Genomic DNA, 21,972 nt, shown 5'->3' on the forward strand with positions numbered 1-21,972 from the left:
TTACTTAGAGCAGTGAACAAGTTAGTGTTATTATTAGCTGGGGCTGAGAGGAGTAGCCAGGGCCAGTGCACCCACTGAGGCTGGGCCGGCAGCTGCCTTGAACACTAAGGGGGCAAGGGGGTAGGGGCGCACGCCACAGAGCTCAATTGCCCTGTGCCGCTGCCGCCGTCACAGGCCAGGTGCAGCAGGCGGCCGGGGCGGTGCGCGAAGCATCTGAGCTGGAGGGAGGATGCACGTGCACTGCCCCGGACGCCTGGCGCACCTGGCCCACAGCTGCTGCGCCCAGCCAGGAGTGTGCACTGGCGGCGGCAGCACGGGGCAGCTGAGCGGGCAGCTTCCCAGCCCTGCTCTGTGCTGCTGCCGCCGCCGCTGCCGCCGCCGCCGCCACAGCGGCGGCAGGGGCGGCATGGGGCAACTGAACAGGAGGGTTGGGAGGCCACCCGTGTGCTGCCCTGCCCTGCGTGATAACGTCACACACAGTGACATCATCACGCACACCAGGTGTGCATGCGCACCGGTACTCTGGAAGCTGCCTCAGGTGCCAGAAATGCTGGCACCGGCCCTGGGAGTAGCTGACTCAAGGCTGCCTACTGAGCTCATGGCAGTAGTGGGATTTGAACCAGTGGAGTGCTGATTCACAGCCAAACCACTTAACCACTGTGCCACAGCAGCTCTCTATGCAATCCTATGCAGTTACTCCAGCCTATGCTCACTGACTTCAATAGGCTTCGACTGGAGTAACTCCGCATAGGATTGCGCTGCAAAGAAAATCCCTTCTGCTACTAAGTCATGCTGAAAACTGGAATCAAAGTGGAAAAGGGGAGAAGCAAATTCATCCCAGCTGTATGCCCAGGAGAGATTTGAGCTGGGGTTGGAGCAAGGCGGCCCTCGTGGGGGTTACCTGATGACCGGTCTTCTGGGATCCAGTTGGAAGGATCTGTTCTCCCTTTGCATGTAAATAGGAAGAGGTGTGTGCGTGTGTAGGGAAGATAATGAATTCTGAGAGTGCAAAGTTGTGAGCAGATTGCTAATGAGAAGGGAGAGTTAAACATTTCCCAGCACAGAGAGCAGCGTGAGTGAGGTGGGGGGAAGCACATGGCACACGCCCCGAGAGATTGATTCTTCTTCGAAACTGGGGCCTCAGCTATTCCCAACTCTGGCTCAACTTGGGTCCTAAGCAACCTCCTGCATGTATATGTAGCCGTGGGGGGAAGTCTATCTCATTTCCAGGTAGACCTTGAAAGAAATGAGAAAGCAGAGATAAACTGCATTTGGATCCAGTGGTACCTCAGAGACCAACAAGACTTCCAGAGTATGAGCTTTCGAGAGTAATGCTCCCTTCATCAGATATCTGGAGACAAGAAGGGAGCTTTGACTCTCAAAAGCTTATACACCCTGAAAAGCTCTAAGGTGCCACTGGACTCCAAATCCTGCTGTTCTATTGCAGACCAACATGGCTACCTACCCAAAACAGAGATAAAGAGACTAGGGTAAAACGGAGTTGTATAGGAAGACACTTTTTTCTAAAGGTAGTAAGATTGTAATTTTAGGTGACTGTGAAAATTTTAGGCAGTCGTCCCCCTCCTCTTCACATTTGATGTATTCTGTTGGTTTTTATTCCATTGCTCTTTCATTGTCTTAACCCAGTTTTATTACACTGTTGACTGTATTATGCTGGTCTTCAGTGCATTGCCTTTATAACCCCATAATCTGCTGTCTCAAAAACAGCAGATGACAGAAGAATAAACACCCTGGCCCGGACAGTCCAGACAAGCCCAGTCTCTTCGGCTCTCAGAAGCTAAGCAGGCCTGGAAACAGCAGTGTCCTGTGCTTTTAATAGCGACTTACAGGAATGTTATTTACCTGTGGATGTTATTTCCCTTTATGCCATGAAATCTTTGCACATTATGCCTCCAGCCCTGTTGGCAGCCCTATTTAACATTAGTATATGAGAAATGGGAGCGAGGGGAGCTAGCTTTTGAGCAAACTTTGCTTACTTTCATAGCCTGGGTTTCTTTTAAGGAGGCTTCCAAAACTTCTCCCCATTTAAATAACTCTAGATTTTGAGGTTCTAGATGGTTAACTGCTCCAGGGAAGCCCGATCTCATCAGATCTCAGAAGCTAAGCAGGGTTGGCCTTGGTTAGTAATTGGAAGGGAGACCTCCAAAGATGACCAGGGTTGCAGAGGCAGGCAAGGGCAAACCACCTCCGTTAGGCTCTTGCCACGAAAATCCCACCATGGGTCACCATAGATCAGCTATGACTTGATGGCACTCTCCACCAAATGAAGTAAATAAATGTTTCTTGGTAGCCAACAGAAGTTTCCGTAACAGAGAGGAGTTCTTTTCGTTTAAAGTGTGCATCAATCACATATCTCAGAAATGTAGAAGCTGAATGAGAAGTTATTTTTTCTGTTCAGAAGCTTTTTCTCCTTGCACAGTACATCTTCCTTAGCCACCTTTTAACCATGGCTCTTCCTCAAAAGGAGGTCAGGGTGGCCAGTGTGGCTGTTCTCTCCCATTTTTATCCAACCAACAACCCTGTGAGGTAGGTGAGGCTAAGAATGAATGGCTCTTAGTCAGCAGGTGAGCTTTCAGACCAGCAAGAATCTGCACTCCAGTCTCCCTGCTGGTGGTGGAAAGTGCCATCAAGTCATAGTCAACTCATGGCAACTCCTGTGGGGTTTTAAGGCAAAAGACTAACAGAGGTGGTTTGCTGCTGCTCTCCTCTGCATAGAGACCCAGGTGTTCCTTGGAGGTCTCCCATCCAATTACTAACCAAGGCCAACCCTGCTTAGCTTCTGAGATCTGATGAGATCAGGCTTGCTTGGGCTATGCAGGTCAGGGCCTGGATTTCCTGTTCTGACACGAACCAGCTCATTTCTTAAGGCAAAGCAATATATCCAAAACAACAAGTTTTCTTTTTTAATTTACGAACATGTGTGATGATGGGAAGTGGCGGCCACCTTATACGATTACAATTCTTTTCCATGGAACTCACAGCAGTGCATGTGTGCTATCCCACTTCATCCTCACAACAGCCCTGGTAGGTAGGACAAGTCTAGGAGATGGTGACAGGCCGAAGGTTTGTCGTGGACAAGCCGGGATTTGAACTCTGGTCAAAGTACAAGCCTTTCAGCTGCTCCCCTATGCCAACTCTGCAGCTGGTGGCAGGATCCTAGCTCATCTCCAGTGGAAGTGGCACCTCCTCTTGTAGGAGCTAGGTATCTTCCCGGCTGTGAAGATGCTTTAGGGTAAAGGAGCTGTATTGATGGGTGTTTGTTTTGGGGACAAAATAAGGCACCTTGGAGGGGGGAAATGTACCCTGGAGCAAGGGAGAGAAAGGCAACAGAAGATATTCTCTGCCCCGGTCTCCTTTCCAAGTATTGCAACCGTGCCCAGGAAGCACCTTGCTCCCAGCCCTTGGAAGGCAGTTGCAATCCGTCTTATTTGCATGCCAGAAGAGGGCCTCCATCCACAGGCTGCTGTCCAGGCAGTTTCCCATAGGCCCAACCAAGTCATCCTTGTTGCCTGGATCGAGCCCAGATGGACTCTGTAAAAGCAGCAGCAAGTTAAAGTTCGTCTTTGCTGGAATCAGGGCCTGCTTTAGGAGCTTCTGTCGGGCCCGGAAGAGGGGCTTCCGTTGCCGTCGCCTGCTCCGGAGGTAGTTCTGTCTCTTCCGTATGGAACAGCATGCGCACGAGGTCATCGGCGTGCACCCGATCCTGCAGAAGATGCAAAGAGCTTGTGAAGGGGCTGGGCTTTGATGGCGAGCGACGGAAGGGGGCCAGAACAGACCTTGATAATGGCTTATTATGACAAGGTCCCCTATATTATATATATTTTTTTAAACGGCTATTTTATGAAAAGTTCACAAAAGGAACCACAAAGTCAAAACACGGTATCAATAGAACAGATAGGTAAAAGTTACAAAACTATGCCGAGGAAAAGGAATCATGCAAATTGGCTTGAGCTGCACAGTGATGGCAGAACAGCCAGCTTTTCTTGGTGCAGGTTTTTAATGAACAGTAAAAACAGGCCCTTGATATGGGGAAGGAGAATTGCTGGGGGTAGGTGGATATGGAAAGAAGTGGTGGAGGGCTGCTATTACTTACCCGTTCGCTATGGCGGGGGTCCATGGTGAACCACAAGGCAATGGCGCAGCGCTGACCCTTGGTTACAGCTTTCACTCCATGAGGGTTTTCAGAGCCTGACGAGAACCCCACTGCCCGACCACACTGCGGCTGCACTTCAGCCTGGGAAACAAAATCCAGCATCCAGTTTTTAAATGGCAGGTTTAAGTGGCAGACTAATTGCCTCTGATTAGCTGATGGCTACTATCTGTATTATTTTAAAACTGATATTTCGATTGTTGTGTTCTTTTGGTTTTAAAAGCGTTTTAAGGTGCAAGCTTTATTATAAACGTTTTTATTGATGTAATCTGCTCTGAGCCTGCTTGTGCAGGGAGGGTAGAATAAAAGTTGAAATAAATAAAATATAGGGATCAATGTGGGAACTGCAAAACCATTACTTCATACTGGCAGGGCTTTCTCACCCCCTTTCCCTTTGACACAGGGCAAGGCTACATGTTCAGAAGCATCACAAAGTACCGCCCTTCCGGGACTGTTCCATTGCAGACGTCACGTGGCTGATGGCATATTTGGATGTTTCCCATGTCCACCCCCTCCCCTCCCCTGTGAGGTAGGCTGGCAAAGATGTAAGTAGACTCATAAGGGCAACCCTGCCAAACGGGGGTTTGAACCTGGGATTCCACACACACACCCCATTGACCCTGTTCTCAACCAGAGGCAGCGCACAGGAAAAGGCGGCGAGTGTCAGATATGCCTACTGTTAACTCTTGGGCCCGTGCCCTGCAAACTGCTCGCTTCAGGGTATCTTGAGCCAATGCAGCTCACGAGGCAATGCTCGAGTTCATTTAATGCGCCTTTTCTTCCTCCCCTCCCACCTCTTTGAAGCACAGAGTACACCCAAGCCTTAGGGGTGCAACGGAACAATGCATTTACCGTTATCGTTGTGGCATCCAGCTCAGTGAAGTAAAAGGCTCCGCCCTCAAAATCCCCATTTAAATACAGGATGGCGCTAGAGAATTAGGAAATAACACAAAAGAGTTTTCAGCACCTGCTCCAGTGCTCCCTGGTGAAACCAGCCTCCTGCTTGCATTTTTGGTCTCGTTTACGAGGACCACATCTCTGCCTCCAGGAATGGAATCCCAAAGAATCAAACAGCACCTTCAAAAAGCCTGCTGAGAGCCAGTTTGGTGTAGTGGTTAAGAGCGGCAGGACTGTAATCTGGAGAGCCAGGTTTGATTCTCCACTCCTCTGCATGAAGCCAGCTGGGTGACCTTGGGTCAGTCACAGCTCTCTCAGAGCTCTCTCAGCCCCACCCACCTCACAAGGTGTCTGTTGTGAGGAGAGGAAAGGAAGGTGATTGGAAGCTGCTCCAAGACTCCTTCTGGTACTGAAGGGCACGGTATAAAACCAACTCTTCTTCACCTGCACTTTAAGACTCTCACCTTTCCATTGAAACCACAAGTTTCTAGTCCTCGCTGCAGCACACTCCACTTCTAAAGGACTACCTTTATTGGCAGACTGAGCAAAAATGTCAATGTCGCCTTTGCCTACACCTTGTATCACAAGGTGATCTGCACAGAGCTTTGTAAGGGAGGGCTGGCCAAACCCACCAGCCAATATGGCCCCAATGGGGGAATCAGGCCTATCAGTGTGGTCCTGAAAGCAGGGGGGGAACTCTTAGAGAAGAAATCGAGAGGCGTCTAAGGAACCTTTGGGGTCTACACACCAAGAGACTCAACAGTCAGGGAGATTCTAAATCACCTCCTCCTGCTGGCTGCCCCATTTCATTCTCCCCACAGCTTGTCACCTGTAATCTCGAAACGTATATGCTGGCGGTTCCTTAACACACTCCAGGGCCTCTGCATTAAGGATGCAGTTGTCCACGTGCACGGGGTGGCTGGGATCTGTCCGGTCCTCCTGCTTCTCTGTGGAGAAGACGGGCAGGAAGAGAGAGGCGACATCAGACTGTGCAATGTTGGCGCTAGCGTGGCTGCATTTTGCAGTTCTGCCAGTGCATGGAGTGGTAAGCATTCAGCATCCCGAGAGTCTCCGCTCATTTCGACAAACTGCAAATGCAAACGCTGCGCAATTCTCTAGTCCCTGCGGCAAGCTTGGAAACGTAAGGCTAATGCTTGGCACGGCATATATCCCTCGCTTACCATCTATAGCAGTGCGGCATACCAGATGGGAATAAGAGAAGTACAGAGGCACGTCCAGGCGGAAGTAGGACTCCATCACGCGGCGGACCTTCTCGGTCACGTTGTAATAGAGATATGCGCCGTGCATTGGGACTTTGCCTTCCTGTCCCAGCTGTGGAGAAGAGAGCATAAACAGGAAGGGTCAAGCGGCCGGGTTCTTGCCTAAATTTCAGGCAAGCAACTTCCCCGCCTCCACCACCCCATCAATGGAGACTCCCCAAATATTTATTTATTTATAGTCCACCTTTCTCACTGAGACTCAAGGTGGATGGCACAGTATGAGATTAGTACAATCTGTATTAAGTACGTTTCCGTACAGTATCAAGGACATTTCCCCAAACAATGCCGTAAGACAAATAGATACAAGTTTAAAAGACATAGCGGTAGCAAGAATCCAATACAAAGTAGAAGAAAATACTGAAACAGAACGTATGCAACTGTGGTGGAGAAAGGAGGTACAGATAACTACTTTTTCCAATCTTTACCCCCGATCTTTCCATGCTGCCAGAAATCTGAAAAATTCTTTCATAAGACGATTTATATGAAATAGATATGATGATTTATGGCTTTATGGATTAAGGGATTTTGACATTAGAAAAAAGAGCTGTTAATCATTGCATGGAGAAAGTGTAGATTTGACATGATACGAATTTTTGTTCTGGAGAAAATCGGAAACTTTTTAGGTTAGATTGATTATTTTTTTTGTTTGTTTTTTTCCCTGTATTATGCATGCTTTTTGGTATGATGATTAGATGGTTTTGTTTGTTTTATTAGTCTATGTGTAATTGTAATTTTTTAAGGTTTGCTTTTAATTATGTAAAAAAAAACCCCTGCCAAATCCCCCCAGAGGCCTCCCCTTGAAGTCAAAACAGCATCTCATTGGCGCCAGGTAATTTCGAGCCTAAGTGGACCACTTTCAAAATCCGGAGGAATACGCCCAAATGCAAGCATTTACAATTCTCACAACAGCTGCTGACTTTTACACCCTTCCAAAACAATGAGATCTCATCAACAGCATAAATCCAAGTTAAAAAATCTCAGCACATACAATTCTTTTCAGCCTACCTTAAGGGCTTTATAGACGGTTACACCATAAAATGTCTCGCTGGGGGTATGAGGGGAGGTCTTCCCACGATAGCCATCCCCGGCGGAGGCAGCTGCCTGGGGAGGGGGTGGGGGAGAAGAGAAATATTCATTTTTACTACAATTGCTTAAGATATACATTTAAATAGTTTTATTGGGCAGGCTCCATATTGGAAGATGGCTCTGGACTGCCGTTGCCGTTGCGGCAAAGGAGTAATCGGTCAGTGCTCTGGGGCAGCCAGACTCTGCAACTGTCCGGCACGTGACCATCACAAAGATATTCAGAATGTCACAGCACAGCCAATCAGCACTCTGTGCAGGCCATGCAAAGGGGAGGGGAGGGTGTTACGATTGTCACATTATCAGTCAATCGGCACTTTCCAGGAGCAACTGGCTGCACCAATAGGAAGAACGGAACTCGCATGTGTTAGTGGATGCCTCGTTGAAAAAGGGACTCGTTTGGCTCCACGGCAGGCTCACCATTTACGTATCTCTGCACACAGCGAGTGATTCCGCACACATTGGATAATGCACTTCTAATCCTCAAACGATTGATAAAGTGCATTGAAAGTGCATTATCCAATGTGTGCGGAATCAACCAGCCTTAAAGAAGCAAGCTGAAATAGGCTTATTTAAAGTATTTATATACTCGCCTTTTGGCCAGGTATTCTGGGGCCCAAGGCAGGTCAGAGACCTCCCAGAGCTGCCATCGGAGTAAACCACTCTTCACTAGAGGGAGAAGCTACTCACATTAGTTAATCGCTGCAGGGCCCTACATTCCTCATCGGAGAGGACTCCATCGACCACCACCCGCTGGGAGCCGTTCAGCGACTTTGAGTTCATGGTGACGCTGAGACCATCATACACCAAGGGGCCCCCTGTATGGAGGGGGAGACCACGGAGTTGGAGGGATTGCTTACGCGGGAGAGGTGCAAAGTTTAGAGGCACAGCATATACAGGCAGGCATTGCAACAGAACAAGCCCCCCTGCCCCTCTGGTAATCCAGCAACCACGTTCTCCCCCCTCACCTTCCCGCACAAGCTTGTTCATGTCCGTGGACTCCTTGGTTTTTTCCTCCACCAACGTCTCGATCTCCTTCATAAGATTGCCAATCTCTTCGGAGATGCGGGCCGCCGTCTCGCGCTCCACCCTGGAGGACACAGAGGCAGGGGGAGATCAGCCCCACGAAAGGCCAAAGAGGGGCAGAGAACAAAGTCAGGGGCTGATCTGAGACAGTGGAGAATGACCGGAAGCTCCATGGAGGGCATGCAGGAAATAAATAACATTTATTAAACTCAAGCTGATCCCCTTTGGATTACACTGCAGGGTCGTGAATAGCGAAGCATAAAAAAAACCCCAGAAAGCGAATTCTGGGGTGGGGCATCCCTGTCTTATAACGACAGGGATAACGACAATAACGACAGGGATAACGACAATAACGATTGATGCTGAATCTAAGCATTCGGTCAGAGTCCAATGTCTCCTCTGTGGCCCCCGACTAAGTGGTACGAGCAGATGAAGGGAGGGGAATACACTACCAGGTAACATGCATGTATGTATCTCTCTCTGGGTTTAGCTACACGTTATGTTTTCCCTGGGGAATGCTCCCAGGTCAGTTAGAGAGACACATTCTGAAACCCTGGCCGTTTTCACACTGCTTACTGGCCACGGAACATTGTGTTGAGCTCCTGGAACGACAGCGTCTTGCACGATTTTGCACGAGAACTGTTCTCGCGCAAGGAAGACGCACCAGGAAGACGCTGTCGTTCTGGGAGCTCGGCGCAATGTTCCACGGCCGGTAAGCAGTGTGAAAGCGGCCCCTAGCTTCTCTGGTTTATGCAGGCCCAATTCAGATCAGGACCACAGCAGTCAAAGAGAAGGGGCTTAGCCCTCCTTCCAATGCCATTTTCCTTGACCTGAAACAACCCTGGGTGGGTGCTATTGATCTCCTGGGGACTTCACATGTACTGCGATGAGCTACCTGTTGTGTTCCCACAACGGGGCAAAAATTACACCCCACAAAGCTTGATCTCATGGGAGCATTGTGGTCTCTGCCTGGATGCCGCCTTCCCCTTGTGCTACACAAACCAACCATGGGTGAAGAGCAAGAGTCCAGTCGCACCTCTAAGACTAACAAAATTAGTGGTAGGGTAAGAGCTTTCATGAGCCACAGCTCACCTCTTCAGATAGAGCTAGAATGTGAGTCCACCTGTCCATATATCTCGAAGAGTGGCGTGATTACAGAAGCTGAATGATAATAGCCAGTGAATGACAAAGGCAGGCGTGATTGAATAGGGTGGGGTATGCAGAGGGGTAGTGGGTGTGGAGAAATTAGCATTGGTAATTTTATTTATTTATTTATTATTTCAAATTTATATCCCGCCCTCCCTGTGAGCGGGCTCAGGGCGGCTAACGACATTTAAAAACAATTTAAAACATTACATCTCTATAAATATTAAAACACCATTTAAAACAGCGACATTTTGTATTGTGAGGGGGCAACATCAGGAAGACTTATAATATTTTGCATGCATACCGTGGTGGACAGTTTTTCACTGTTTGGTAATGAGAGAGGAAGTCTTTGTCTCGATTCAGTCCAGGAGGATGTATTGTCTTGAGCTTCGTTATCAGTTGCAATTCAGCAGTTACAATTACGACTGCATAATCACTAATTTTGTTAGTCTTATAGGTGCAACTGGACTCTTGCTTTTTTCCACTGCTACAGACAGAATAACACGGCTACCCATCTTGATCTACAACCATTGCTGAATCCCTGACAATAAGACGTCTGCACGTACATCCGTTAGTCTAGCTCAAATTCCCCCATAATCAAATTTAGCTCTGTACTTTAAAAAAAGAAGGAAGAAAGAACCTGGGGAGGAGACAGCATTAGAAAGCGCATGCAATTCGGAAGGGCTCACTTCTGTTTTTCCCGTAGTCTCTTGGGAATCACCGTCGCCGGGGTCCACGTGTCCTTCAAAACAAAGGGGAAGGGAGGTAATAGAATGGGTCCCCCTGGACTGTTAGGTGAAGCCAACTCCCCCTTCCAAAGACCTCCTCAAAGACCAAATTTCCCAGAAGCCCTTGGGCTCCATTATTTTGGCTTACTCTCCTGCCCTTCAATGTGTGGCAAGCAAATAGAGTATCACGGTAATATACAGAAAAAATATGCAAACAAGCTGTGAAATCTAACTGATAAGTGTTTCTGTTATAATTCAATCAAATTTATAGCAATATTATAATCAACTTGAACAAGAGAAACAATATATATACAGGGTGGGTGATTACAAAGGGCAAGGCATCATATAAATATAATTCAGCAAAAATTCTTGTGCAATATTAAAGTGCTTATGCCTAAAATTGACCAGAGGTCTATACAGTAATCACCAAAGTCCCCGTAGGTTTATAGTATGACGATGCAAGAAGGTCTTCAATGCAATAAATTTCTTTTGAAGAAACGGTGTATAGGGTCTCATGCAATGAAACAATGAGAGGCAGCAAAGAAGAAATGATGCACAAGAATTTTTGCTGAATTATATTTATATGATGCCTTGCCCTCTGTAATCATCCACCCTGTATATATATTGTTTCTCTTGTTCAAGTTGATTATAATATTGCTATAAATTTGATTGAATTATAACAGAAACATTTATCAGTTAGATTTCACAGCTTGTTTGCATATTTTTTCTTCCATGTGTGGCTGCAAACAGATGTATGTGGAACGAGGAGCAGGTGTTGGCTTCTGAGTTGCAAGGTCCCTCCCATTCGCTCCTGCAAAGAGGCAAGACCTTGGTTTTGAACCGAGTATGGATCATCATACTCTCTCTATCCCACTTCAAGAAGGCTGGCTGCTTCATTGTTTTTCTAACTGCCTGCCTGGCTTACTGCACCTTCCACCTGACCTTTAGTGGATTTTTAAACCCCCCCCCAACATTTTAACATTGCTTAAAAATCCTTTTGCAGTACGGGGCGGCTTTGTGACTGACACTAGCCAATCAGACCTTGCTGGGAGATGGGCCGTTCCGACTGGTGTGATGGCCAGTTGGTACCAAGCAAGTCCAGCGGCGGCTGCAAACTGGAAAAACGGTCTCCCCTCCACAAAGCTCTCTCTGGAGGAGAGGCTGGAAGGAGTTTCACTGCCCAATCTATGCACATCCCATGTGCACCATGAATGAAGCCTCACTGCAAAAAGATGCTGGAAATCTGTGACAGAATCTCTTGATGTGCAACTTAACTGAAAAATGCAGCCGCCAAGAGTGGGGAAAGAATATGGACTGAGACCAAGCCACTGGGGAATGGTTTTAACTCTCCCCAGCCAATGTTCCTCCTACCTAAAATGGCCATCTTGAACTTTTTGGGGGTTGACAGGAAACAAAGCTAAGTACCCGTATAATTAGCCTATTTTTACTTCCTGTTGGTGCCTGGCTGGGGAAACAGGGTGCATTTTTTTTTCCTGGGGAAAAGGTAACCCCTCCCTTTCTTGCAACACTGCAACCCCAACCCATATTTTGTCTTTCCCCCACCCTGAGCGGTTTATTTTGCAGCTAAAATGACATCTTGGGGACGACTCTGATCCCCCGATATTGTGCCTACTTCAGCCCCGAGCATGTATTGTTTGCTCACAACCGGGTCTCGTGTGACCTTCGATACTCTTTCTCCGCTGTCGAAACTGACACCGTAAGCTCCACGGGGCGCCTCTCATTCTTGCAATAACAGCCTGACTCAGTTCCTTCATGCAATGACAGGCTCGCAGGACATGCAACTTACCGGGTCCACAAAGGGAATCCCAAAGACATCGTAGCCAAAGAAGAGCAGCTCTTTCTCCAGGAGACTGCGCCGCCAGTAGGCCTGGACATTCTGCAAAGCCGGGATGGGGCACAGATCAGGTCATCAAACTAACCTTTATTGACTGGCTGGGAGGTGGAAATGGAACTGCCCTTTCCCGTATGAACCTGCCTCAATGGTTAGGAACAACTTCGGAAGCACGGCGTTGTACCCTCCCAACTTTCAGTGGCAGGTTGCCACAGCTAAGAAGACCCTCGTTTCTTGTTCCAGTCCGCCTGACTTTAGACAACTGAGGAGGACCTTCAGCAATAATTTTAAGCGATGGGCAGGTAATGATATTGGTGCCAGGGAGTCTCTAAAAGGAGCGTGGAAAGGCTGCAGCTCTTTCCAGCAAGAACTAGAAGATTGGCCCCAAGACTCCTGCCATGTTGCAGGAGTTCTGGGGCGATCTCCCATTTTCTGTTGGAAGGGATGCTGAAAAGAGATAACAGAGCTTGTCGTAGCTGGACGCTCCATTTCCTTTGCAGTCCCAAGGAATTTTTTTACATTGGGGAACAGGAGAGAGACCCCCTGTCTTCTGCAGCACATGGGTTTCCCTCTGGGGTCTTAACTAGCGCCCAGCTTGCTTACACTTGATGCTGACTCTCTAACGGCACACTCGAGATTCTTGCTCTGGGTCAGGAAGATGTTTTCTGAGAATGCTTACCTCTCTCGGGTGGAGGGGCCCGGCCAGATTCTCCCCCAGAACAGCCGTGTAGTAAGCCAAGTTCTGCTTCATCACTTCGTCGTTGGGGAAGAAAAGCAAATAGGTTTTGGCACACTCAATGGCCTTCTCGTAGTTGCCGCCTGGAAAAGAGGGGAAAAAACAGCCCGTGAACTGAAGCCATGGCAGGGGCAGGGTTAGTTGCTTTGGGAAACGGCAATTTGACAGAATGCAACAACAATCAGGATTCCTTGCACAACGTCATCTTTCTGGAAGTCCATCCGCACAACCAAGAGAAAAGACAGAAAGTCAGAACTAACAAGATGCCCCCCATTGCATGGTGTTCTTAGTATTCTGCCTCTGAACAGAGAGTTTCCATTTAGCTATACTGTCTGTAGTGAAACTTGAGGGAAATCTTCCGCCTTAAAAAAAGTCAACAGCCAATCACAAACAAACTGCCAATAAGTTAGGAAGAGAAAACTTTCCGTGTTGCAAAAAGAAATCACAGCCTTCCCCACAAGCGAAATCTTTGCTTCTGGGTACATGCAAAGAGCGCCATCTACTGGAAACAGCTGCAAATAGCTGAGTACATTTTTTTCTAAGCAAAAATCCCTGGATATTTGAATTCCACTCCCAGTACCAGCATAGGTGCCTTTAATGTGCTTTTTTTGCAGTTGAAAGATACGCATCACTTCAATTACAACCATTTGAACAGAGAATAAATAACAAGCAAGGTCTGCCTGTTGAAGGTCCCAGGTTCAGTCTGCGGCATCTCCAATTAAGATCATCTCTATCAGAGGTGGTTTGCCATCGCCTGCCTCTGCAACTCTGGTCTTTTTGGGAGGCCTCCCATCCAATTACTAGCCAAGGCCGACCCTGCTTAGCTTCCGAGATCAGATGAGATCAGGCTCACCTGGCCTATCCAGGGCAGGACAGATACAGTCCCCATCATGTAATAAGCCTCCAGTTCCATCACATGAATACGTGAAGCTGCCTTATACCAAATGAGACCATTGGCCATCCAGGCTAGTATTGTCTACTCAGACTGGCAGCAGCTCTCCAGGGTCTCCGGCAGAAGTCCTTCCCATCACCTCCTGCCTGATCCTTTTAGCTGGAGATGCTGGGGATTGAACCTGGGACCTTCTGCATGCCAAGCAGATGCTCTACCACTGAGCCACATCCTCTCACGAGTCCCTGCAGTTTCCACTTAAAGAGCCTAAGAATCAGACTGGGGAAGATGCCTCTTGCCCAAGACCCTGAAAAACAGCTTCTAGGTTGGACTACATACCAATTTGTGGTTATATGCTAACTGCTAGAAACAATGTCAATCAGTTTAATTATTTTGCAAATAATGTACCAACAGAGACTGCTAAATATCACCCACTCTTCTTAGGATGCAGCCCAGATGTGCGGTATCCAAATGTATTTATTTACTTAGTTTATACCCTGCCCTTTCTTCAGTGGTGACCCAAAACAGCTTACATTGTTCTCCTCTCTTGCATTTTATCATCACAACAACCTTGTGCGGTAGGTCAGGCTGAGAGTGTGCAACTGGCTCAGGGTCACCTGGCAAGCTTCCACAGCAGAGTGAGGATTCGAACTGGGGTCTCCCAGATCTTAGTCCGGCACTCTTACCACTATGTCCCACCGGCTTCCATGCCAAGGGCCTCATTCCCAAGTACCTCTAGAGAACTTTGAATCTCAGCACAATATGCCACATGGCAAATCATCCCAGACTGCTTCCTTCATCCAAATCTGGAGCGGAGGAAATTAAGCCTCCTTCACTAATAATAATATTTGATTTATATACCATCCTTCAAGACAACTTAATGCCCACTCAGAGCAGTTTACAAAGTTATTATTATCCCCACAACAAAACACCCTGTGAGGTGGGTGTGGCTGAGAGAGCTCCTAGAAGCTGTGACGGACCCAAGGTCACCCAGCTGGCTTCCAGTGGAGAAGTGGGGAATCAAACCCAGATTTAGAGTCCCGCGCTCTTAACCACTACACCAAACTGACTCCCTTCCCAACCAGCTGAGAAAGGAAGAGAGCAGCGCCATGCACTGGACCCTTCGTAACTTACTGTTGTAGTAGGCAAACTGCAAGTAGTTGAAATGCGATGGAAGGAAATCTTCCAGGGGCTTCTCCCGGCCAGTCTGAGTAGCGAGTTCCGTCGCGCACGCCTGCTTGCAGCTCAAGACTTGCAGGTAATGATCTGGCCAACATGAAAAAGCCATTGTCGGTTTAAAACTGTTACTCAATTCTGCTATAACTTTACACGTCTCTGTACTGTCCTACTGTTTCTACTTCACGTGCCTCGCCCTGTGTTTTCCATAATTAGATTCTCTGTTGACCCTACTCTGCCAGTCTAGCAACAGTAGAGAGTGGTTCTCTCCCACTCTGAATGGACTGATGACCCTCTCGTTCTTTTTCTTACGTTGGCTTCTCCTTCTCTTCTCCTCTCTTTTTCTGCACCAAGAACAAATTCCACGTATACATTTTGCTGCTTTCAATAGACACTCCAATGCATCTGACGAAGAAAGCTCTGCCTTGTGAAAGCTGATGCTGGAATCATTTATTATTATTTATTTGATTTGATTTATACCCCGCCCTCCCCACAAATGGGCTCAGGGCGGCTAACGACACTCATAAAACACAGTGAATTAATCACAAAACCATAAAATCAATAATAATCTTTTAAAAGTGATTAAAGTAGTCCAGGCTCAGGCAATTTAAATAAATATTTGGGAGTCCGTATATGGGTATAGAAGATGGCTCAGGGCAGCCCCAGAAAAAGTGGTGGTCTTAGGTGGAAGAAGGGGGACACCCGCTGGTGATAAGATTGGCTGGTTTTGAAGCTGCCAACAGACGCCCCTTAATCCAGTCCAGGGCTGCAGCACTGGGGAAGGCAAGAGGTTCATTCTCTCTCCCCACACCGTGCGAGCAATCCGGAGCAGGTTTATTTAGAAGTAAGTCTCATTTTATTCAGCAGGCCCATTTAATTCAACTCCTAGGAAAGTGTTGTTGGGACGGCAGCAATTTCCCCCCCATCAAAAAAAAACTCTTCTTCCCTAGCTGCTTTAAAACTTATGAGGGGGGAAAAGACAGAGGGCAACAGAGATGCCAGTCGTTTTCCCAATCGCAACTAAAAAAAAATATATTGGTGAGGTGGACTTTTTTACCTATCCATATTCCACTCAACAATACAAACTGCATTCATTTTTGTCTACTTCTGCGATTTTATCTACTGTGATTTCAGGCCATACATTTTTATCCCACATCTCTTACAAGGGAGTATACATGGTTCTCCTCCCCTCTACAAATTTATCGTCACAACAACCCTGTAAGGAAGGCTAGGTTGAGAGAAAGGGACTAGTTCAAGGTTACCCAGTGAGCTTCATGAGGAAATGGGTGATTTGAATCAGTCTCCCCAGTTTAGCACTCTAAAAATTAACACTACACACTGGCTCCCTACACAGAGCCAAGCAAGATTGCTCCCCAGAGGGTTTGTTAATTTTATTTTCGCCTCCCCAAAGGAGAGGTGAAATTGACAGCGTCTTCTGGGAGGCAAAGATGAAATTAACAAACTCTCTCAGGAGAGATCTCTGCTTGCTCCCTCTTTTTAAACTATGCTTCTGGGCTAACACTACCTCTCCCTACACTTGAGCATCCCTGTGTAAGATGTCTTGTGCAGAGAAACTCTCAGTGGTGAATCAGTCACAGGGCAGAAAGGAACTATGTGGAGGCTTCAGAATTCCTTCATGCACATGAGCAATCATGGTGCCACAAAATTAAGTTGCAATGAGATTGGGCATCTGCCTCAAGATCCCTTTTGCCACTGTGATTTCATCTATGAGAGGGCGCACTTGGGCACATAGATAATACGGATAAGAAAAAGTATTGCACAAATGGTTGCAGAACTGCACCCGTGCAGGACTTTGGGCAAAAACTGAAGACCGACAGACCGCTGTCCCCACCTGGAACTCCAAGGTCTAGGGAGAAATTGTCACAGGGGTATTTAAACAGCCCCACTTCCCTTTCTTTTCACACAACATTCCCTGGATGTTGCACACAGCTCACCAACAATAGCTTGGAAAAGGTCGGCATTGTATTCCATGTAATTGTAGCCTTCGTAATCATACGGTCCCTCGCAGAGGGCTCGGCACTCCGTGTCAGCAATCCAGAACTCCTCCAGTGCCTTTTCCAGGTGCAGAACAGCTGCCTGGGGCTGCTCTTCTGTGTAGTAACTCACGCCCAGGCGGAATTCTTGCTACAAAAAGTGACAGGAGAGGCTTTAAGGCATGCATATACGCAGGTGCCTGCAAAAAAAACACCAAACTGATTTTCCCAGGGATGATAGGATAGAGTTTGAATTGCCCCGCTTTGCTTTTCACTCCTTGTTACAAGTAGCAGGACTATGCAAAATTGGTTTCTAAGGTGCCACTGGACTCCTATCCTGATGTTCTACTGCAGACCAACACGGCTACCCACATAAACTATGGCCATCTTGATGCGTCTTACTGGCCGCGCAAAATCGTGCAAAACTCCCAGAATGACGGCAACTTCCTTGTGTGATTTCCTGTGATGGCTGGTTTGTGGTGTGATTCGCGCCACAAACCGGAGTCATGATGGGAAATCACGCCAGGAAGATGCCATTGTTCCAGGAGTTTTGCATGGTTTTGCGCCGCCGGTAAGATGTGTGAAAATGGCCTATGCAAAATAAGCCACACTATGAACCTTGATGGGGGAGAGTGCTGTCATGTCATAGCTGACTTATGGCAATCCCTGGTGGGGTTTTCATGGCAAGAGACTAACAGAGGTGGATTGCCATTGCCTGCCTCTGCAACCCTGGTCTTCTTTGAAGGTCTCCTATCCAATTACTAACCAAGGTTGACCCTGCTTAGCTTCTGAGATCTGACAAGATCAGGCTCACCTGGGCTATCCAGGTCAGGACACTTTCTAGCCCTAGTCCCATTTCTAATCATTACCCCAAATGACTCTTAATCAAAGCATGCCAACCCTGTCTAGGAATCCAGAGCAAACTCTCACTTGCCCTGCTTTACGAAAAAAGGAGGCTAGACTTTGCACCAGGTTGGGTTGCAAGCTGAAGTTCACCAAAGCCCAATAGCTCGAAGAATGCACAGCAGAAAACAAAACAATAATCAATCAGGACATGCATGCTTGCCCGCTCACCATATGTGGCTTGGCTTCTAAGTCCACGAAGTCGGAGTCCTTCACTCCGGCCATCATCTGGTAATACTCCAGGTTCTGCCTCATCTCCATGTGGTCAGGGTTGGCCATAAAGAAGGTGTGGGCGGCGGCGACAGCCTTGTCCAACTTGTTGATCTGAGCAAAAGGAAGCATGGGTTCGAAAAGTGAAAGAATCAGATTAAAAGGTGCGTGTCATCCAACATCCTTTTTCCTAGCCAACAAAATTCCTCTAGGAAGCCTATGAACTGGACAGGAAAGAAAGAGCTCATCGCTCGCTGCTACCACCACCTCGCCAACTGCCATTTAGGGGTAGACTGCCAGCGTTCATGGAGGTTCCATGAAACCATCAAGGCGACAGCCTTTGACTGATCTCTCCTCCATAAATGTTTCGCATCCCTTTTATCGTTGTTTTTTGCTTACGGTCAATGACCATTAAGAACCATCAACAACAGTTACAACAGTCCTAAATTCCAGTATATAAAATATGAGATATAAAAATGCATCATTTAAAAGCATTAATATTGTTAATATCCTACTAAAAGGGAGGGAGCAATAGGTCTCCATGTATGAGCTTGTTGCTTGCCGTGAGCTTTTATCATACAAGCACAGAACTTGGCTATAAGATGGGAGATTTTCATCCATTAAAAGTTTCTCCAAGCAGGTCTTATCTACATAAAGTGTTGGTCTGTCAAGAAGGGGAGAAATAATCTTGTCTTGAAGTTCCTCTCATCCCTTTTCAAAGTGATCTATTGCTGGTAGCCATCGGTGAATAAGAACTTTGCCTGGGTTCTGCAGTATGTCACTCGGAGCATCTTAAAAAAAAAATACTTCCCATCTTCAAAGAGTGCAGAATGGTATATGAGGGTCTCCCCTCCTCTAAATCATCCTAACAACCACCCCACAAGGTAGTTTTGTCTGAGAGACACACAACAACTGGTTCCAAAGTCATCGGGTAAGTTTCATGGCAGACAGGCGATTCAGACTCAAGTCTCTTCCTCTTCTAGTCCAACCACACAAACTCGGACAACTGAACAGCACAGAGCGTGGCCTGGGCAACTTTAGGGTTTGGCAGGTCTTCATAGCTCCGGAATGCAGGCAGGGACTTTTTTCTGGCCCTGCTCGGTCCACCAAAGCTAGAGCCCTTCTAAGGCAGCAAAGGCCTGGCTGCTGCAATACCAGCCCTCCTACCCTGGACTAACATAGCACTATGAAATTAAAACAGAAATAAAAGCAAAGGAACAACATATGTGAAAAGCTACGATACTTTTTTGCACGGAAGGACTAGTGGTGGCATCAAGTTTTGAAAATTGTAGCATGGAAGCAGCATATCTTCCACTGCTTAGCTTAAGGGCTAAGCCCCCTGCCCCCGCCTGCAATGGCTGTTTTACTGTATTGGGGGGGACAAGTCAACCAGGGGACCAATCACAGCATAACACGGGAAGGGTTCCCCGGAAGTGTAATTTAGTGACAAAAAGCAGTCACAGAAAGCCCAATGTAAACAAAAGTAACAGAAGCTTGTGTGGAAGATGTATTTGTGAATCTAACATCATTCACTGGGGAGGTATTTGAGAGGCTTTTCCTAAAATGGGACTAAAAGTAGCACAGAGGAGTGTAACAGCGCAGGGGAGAGTTACTACCCCATTCGTATCGCCATAGGACTCCCCCCTTCCACATCACATTTCCCTCCACTGGTTTTTCCAAAGGCCAGATCGCACACCATTCCCGGGATGTTTGGTTCCAAGCTATCCCGAGCAGAGCTTAAAAACCAGCTGCAGAGGAAGGGATGGGGAGGGAGAATGTTTCTTCCCACGTTTGCTTCCTCTGCTCCCATTTAAAATTATGTTCTGAAATGCAACATGCTGGTGGAATTGGCTCCCTCTTCCCCCCTTCCCACCAACCGGACTCAGCCCCCTTGACGTGGCATGTTGCCCCTCCTAAGGAAGGAAGGGAACGGAAGAGAGGTGGGGCTGGATTTGCAGCTGCAGGGAGAGAGAAGGGGGGGAGCCAGTTGTAAGTGGCTGGAGTGAACATGTGGCAAAAAACCCCTGGAATAGAGATTGTAGCGGGAATGCTGGCCTGGCCTGCTTCGGCTCATCAAAACTGCCCCTTAAAAGCAGACCGCAGGGCAATGGATAGTGCTCGGTTTACAAAGACGTCCACCACACCAGCTCCTTTGTTACTTTTGTTCTTTTCTCTCCCCACCATGTCCCACTGTCTACAATTCACGCCTTCTTCAATGTTGCTTCCTAAACTGGAAACAGGCTCCGCTTCTCCGTGAATTAGAGATGCCGCGGGGATGTGGAATTCATCAGATGCTGGTGGCAAATGCTGCTGTGGGGATCCATTCAAGGATGGTAGCACGGGGAGGGAGGACATCGCCCCATTGTCCAGAAAGACCTCCAATATCTGCCCCCTGGCCAAAGCCAAAACCAGCATTCCACAGCAGGTCACCACGACTACGGTGGACCCACACTGGTGCCTGAGAGTGGTTAACCGCCTCAAGGAAGGGTGATCCTCCTGTTTGGGAATGGCCTTGTTACGCCTTGCGCACCTCTTGGAACGCCCACGTGCACCAATCAGCCGCTTAACTTTCTGAATGGAGTGCCACTATAGCACCACAGAGAATGCCCTCACAGGACACAGGGTGGGCCTCCGGAGGCCTGCCTTGCCGACAGTATCATCAGCCAGCCAGTTGGTATCTGAACAAGGGAGTTTTGACTCTCCAAAGCTCCAAATCTTGTTGGTCTCTAAGGTGCCATTGGACTCCAGTGCTGCTGATCTACTACAGACCCACATGGCTGCCTACCTGAAACTACCTATGCACACAGCAATTCTTCGGTTCCTCGTGGATCTCGGCTGGGGCTTCCTCCTGAGTAATCATGTCTTGGAAAAGACTAGGCCGCTAAATCCTTTGAATGGGGTGCCAGCTCCAGGCTGGGAAATTCCTGGAGATTTGGGGAGGAGCACCTGGGGACAGAAGGGTTTGGGGAGGGACCTCGGTGGGGTATAATGCAATACAGTCCACCCTCCAAAGGTGCCATCTCTGGGAGATTTTCAGCCACCACGTGGAGGTTGGCAAGCCCCTTTCCCCCTCACCTTGATAAGGTTGCCAGGTCTGGGATGGGAAATTCCTGGAGATCTGAAGGGTGGAGCCTGAAGAAGATGGGATTTGGGGAGGGAAGAGGCCTCAATGGGGTATAATGCCATAGAGTGCGCCCTCCAAAGTAGCCAGTTTTTCCAGGGGAACTGATATCAGTCACCTGGAAACCAGCTGTAATTCCGGGATATCTCCAGCCACCACCTGGAGGCTAGCAATCATACCTTGAAATAAGCCACTTGGAGGTAGTTGTAAGGGCTGCGCTTGCGGAACTCCAGCTCGGCCTCTTCCCCCAACAGGTACCGGGAGACGCCGTCGGGGAGGCAGCGGCGGAGGCAGGCGGCGCGGCGGAGGAGCCGCTGGAAGAAGCGGAGGTCGTCGAGGGGCCGCCGCTGCCCGGTCGAGAGCGGATCGGTCCGGGCGCCATCGGTGCGGTTGGAGTCGGAGCAGTGCAGGCGGCAGCGGACCAGCCGCGCCCGGTGCGCCTCCCGAGCCCGCAGCGCCCGCTCCATGTGCAGGATGACGGCCCCCCAGTCCCCTCGCCCGTAAGCCTCTGCACCGGCTGCCAGCAGCAAGTCGGCGGGCGGCAGCAGCGGAGCCGGGTCCGCCTCCTCCCCGGCGGAGATGGGGAGCCACGCCGCGAGCAGCCAGAGCAGCCGTCGGAGCGCCATCGTCGGTCGAGCCAACAAGCCAGCCGAGCCCCCGCCCCGTCTGGCCAGAAGCCGCGCCCACTGCCCCTGGCCACGCCCCTCGGATTCCGCCTCCAGCTTCATGCCGGCAAAAGCTACGCCCTCGAATCACGTTT

General features: G+C 48.5%; 1 protein-coding gene across 1 annotated transcript; it reads right to left on the minus strand.

The window, feature by feature from the left end:
• Positions 1-2,901: 2,901 nt before the first annotated feature.
• P3H1 (prolyl 3-hydroxylase 1) lies at positions 2,902-21,838 on the minus strand. Its single transcript, XM_055001503.1, has 15 exons — positions 21,392-21,838; positions 18,053-18,205; positions 16,940-17,129; positions 14,943-15,074; positions 12,863-13,002; positions 12,139-12,228; positions 10,293-10,345; positions 8,400-8,521; positions 8,122-8,249; positions 7,354-7,449; positions 6,250-6,400; positions 5,898-6,015; positions 5,024-5,099; positions 4,115-4,255; positions 2,902-3,724 (listed from the first exon to the last, which is right to left on the minus strand). Exons 1-15 carry the CDS (start codon positions 21,836-21,838, stop codon positions 3,572-3,574), a joined length of 2,190 nt encoding a protein of 729 aa, XP_054857478.1. The 3' UTR covers positions 2,902-3,571.
• Between the last annotated feature and the right edge of the window lie 134 nt (positions 21,839-21,972).

The sequence above is a fragment of the Eublepharis macularius genome, chromosome 17, assembly GCF_028583425.1.
Source record: "Eublepharis macularius isolate TG4126 chromosome 17, MPM_Emac_v1.0, whole genome shotgun sequence".
NCBI lineage: Eukaryota > Metazoa > Chordata > Lepidosauria > Squamata > Eublepharidae > Eublepharis > Eublepharis macularius.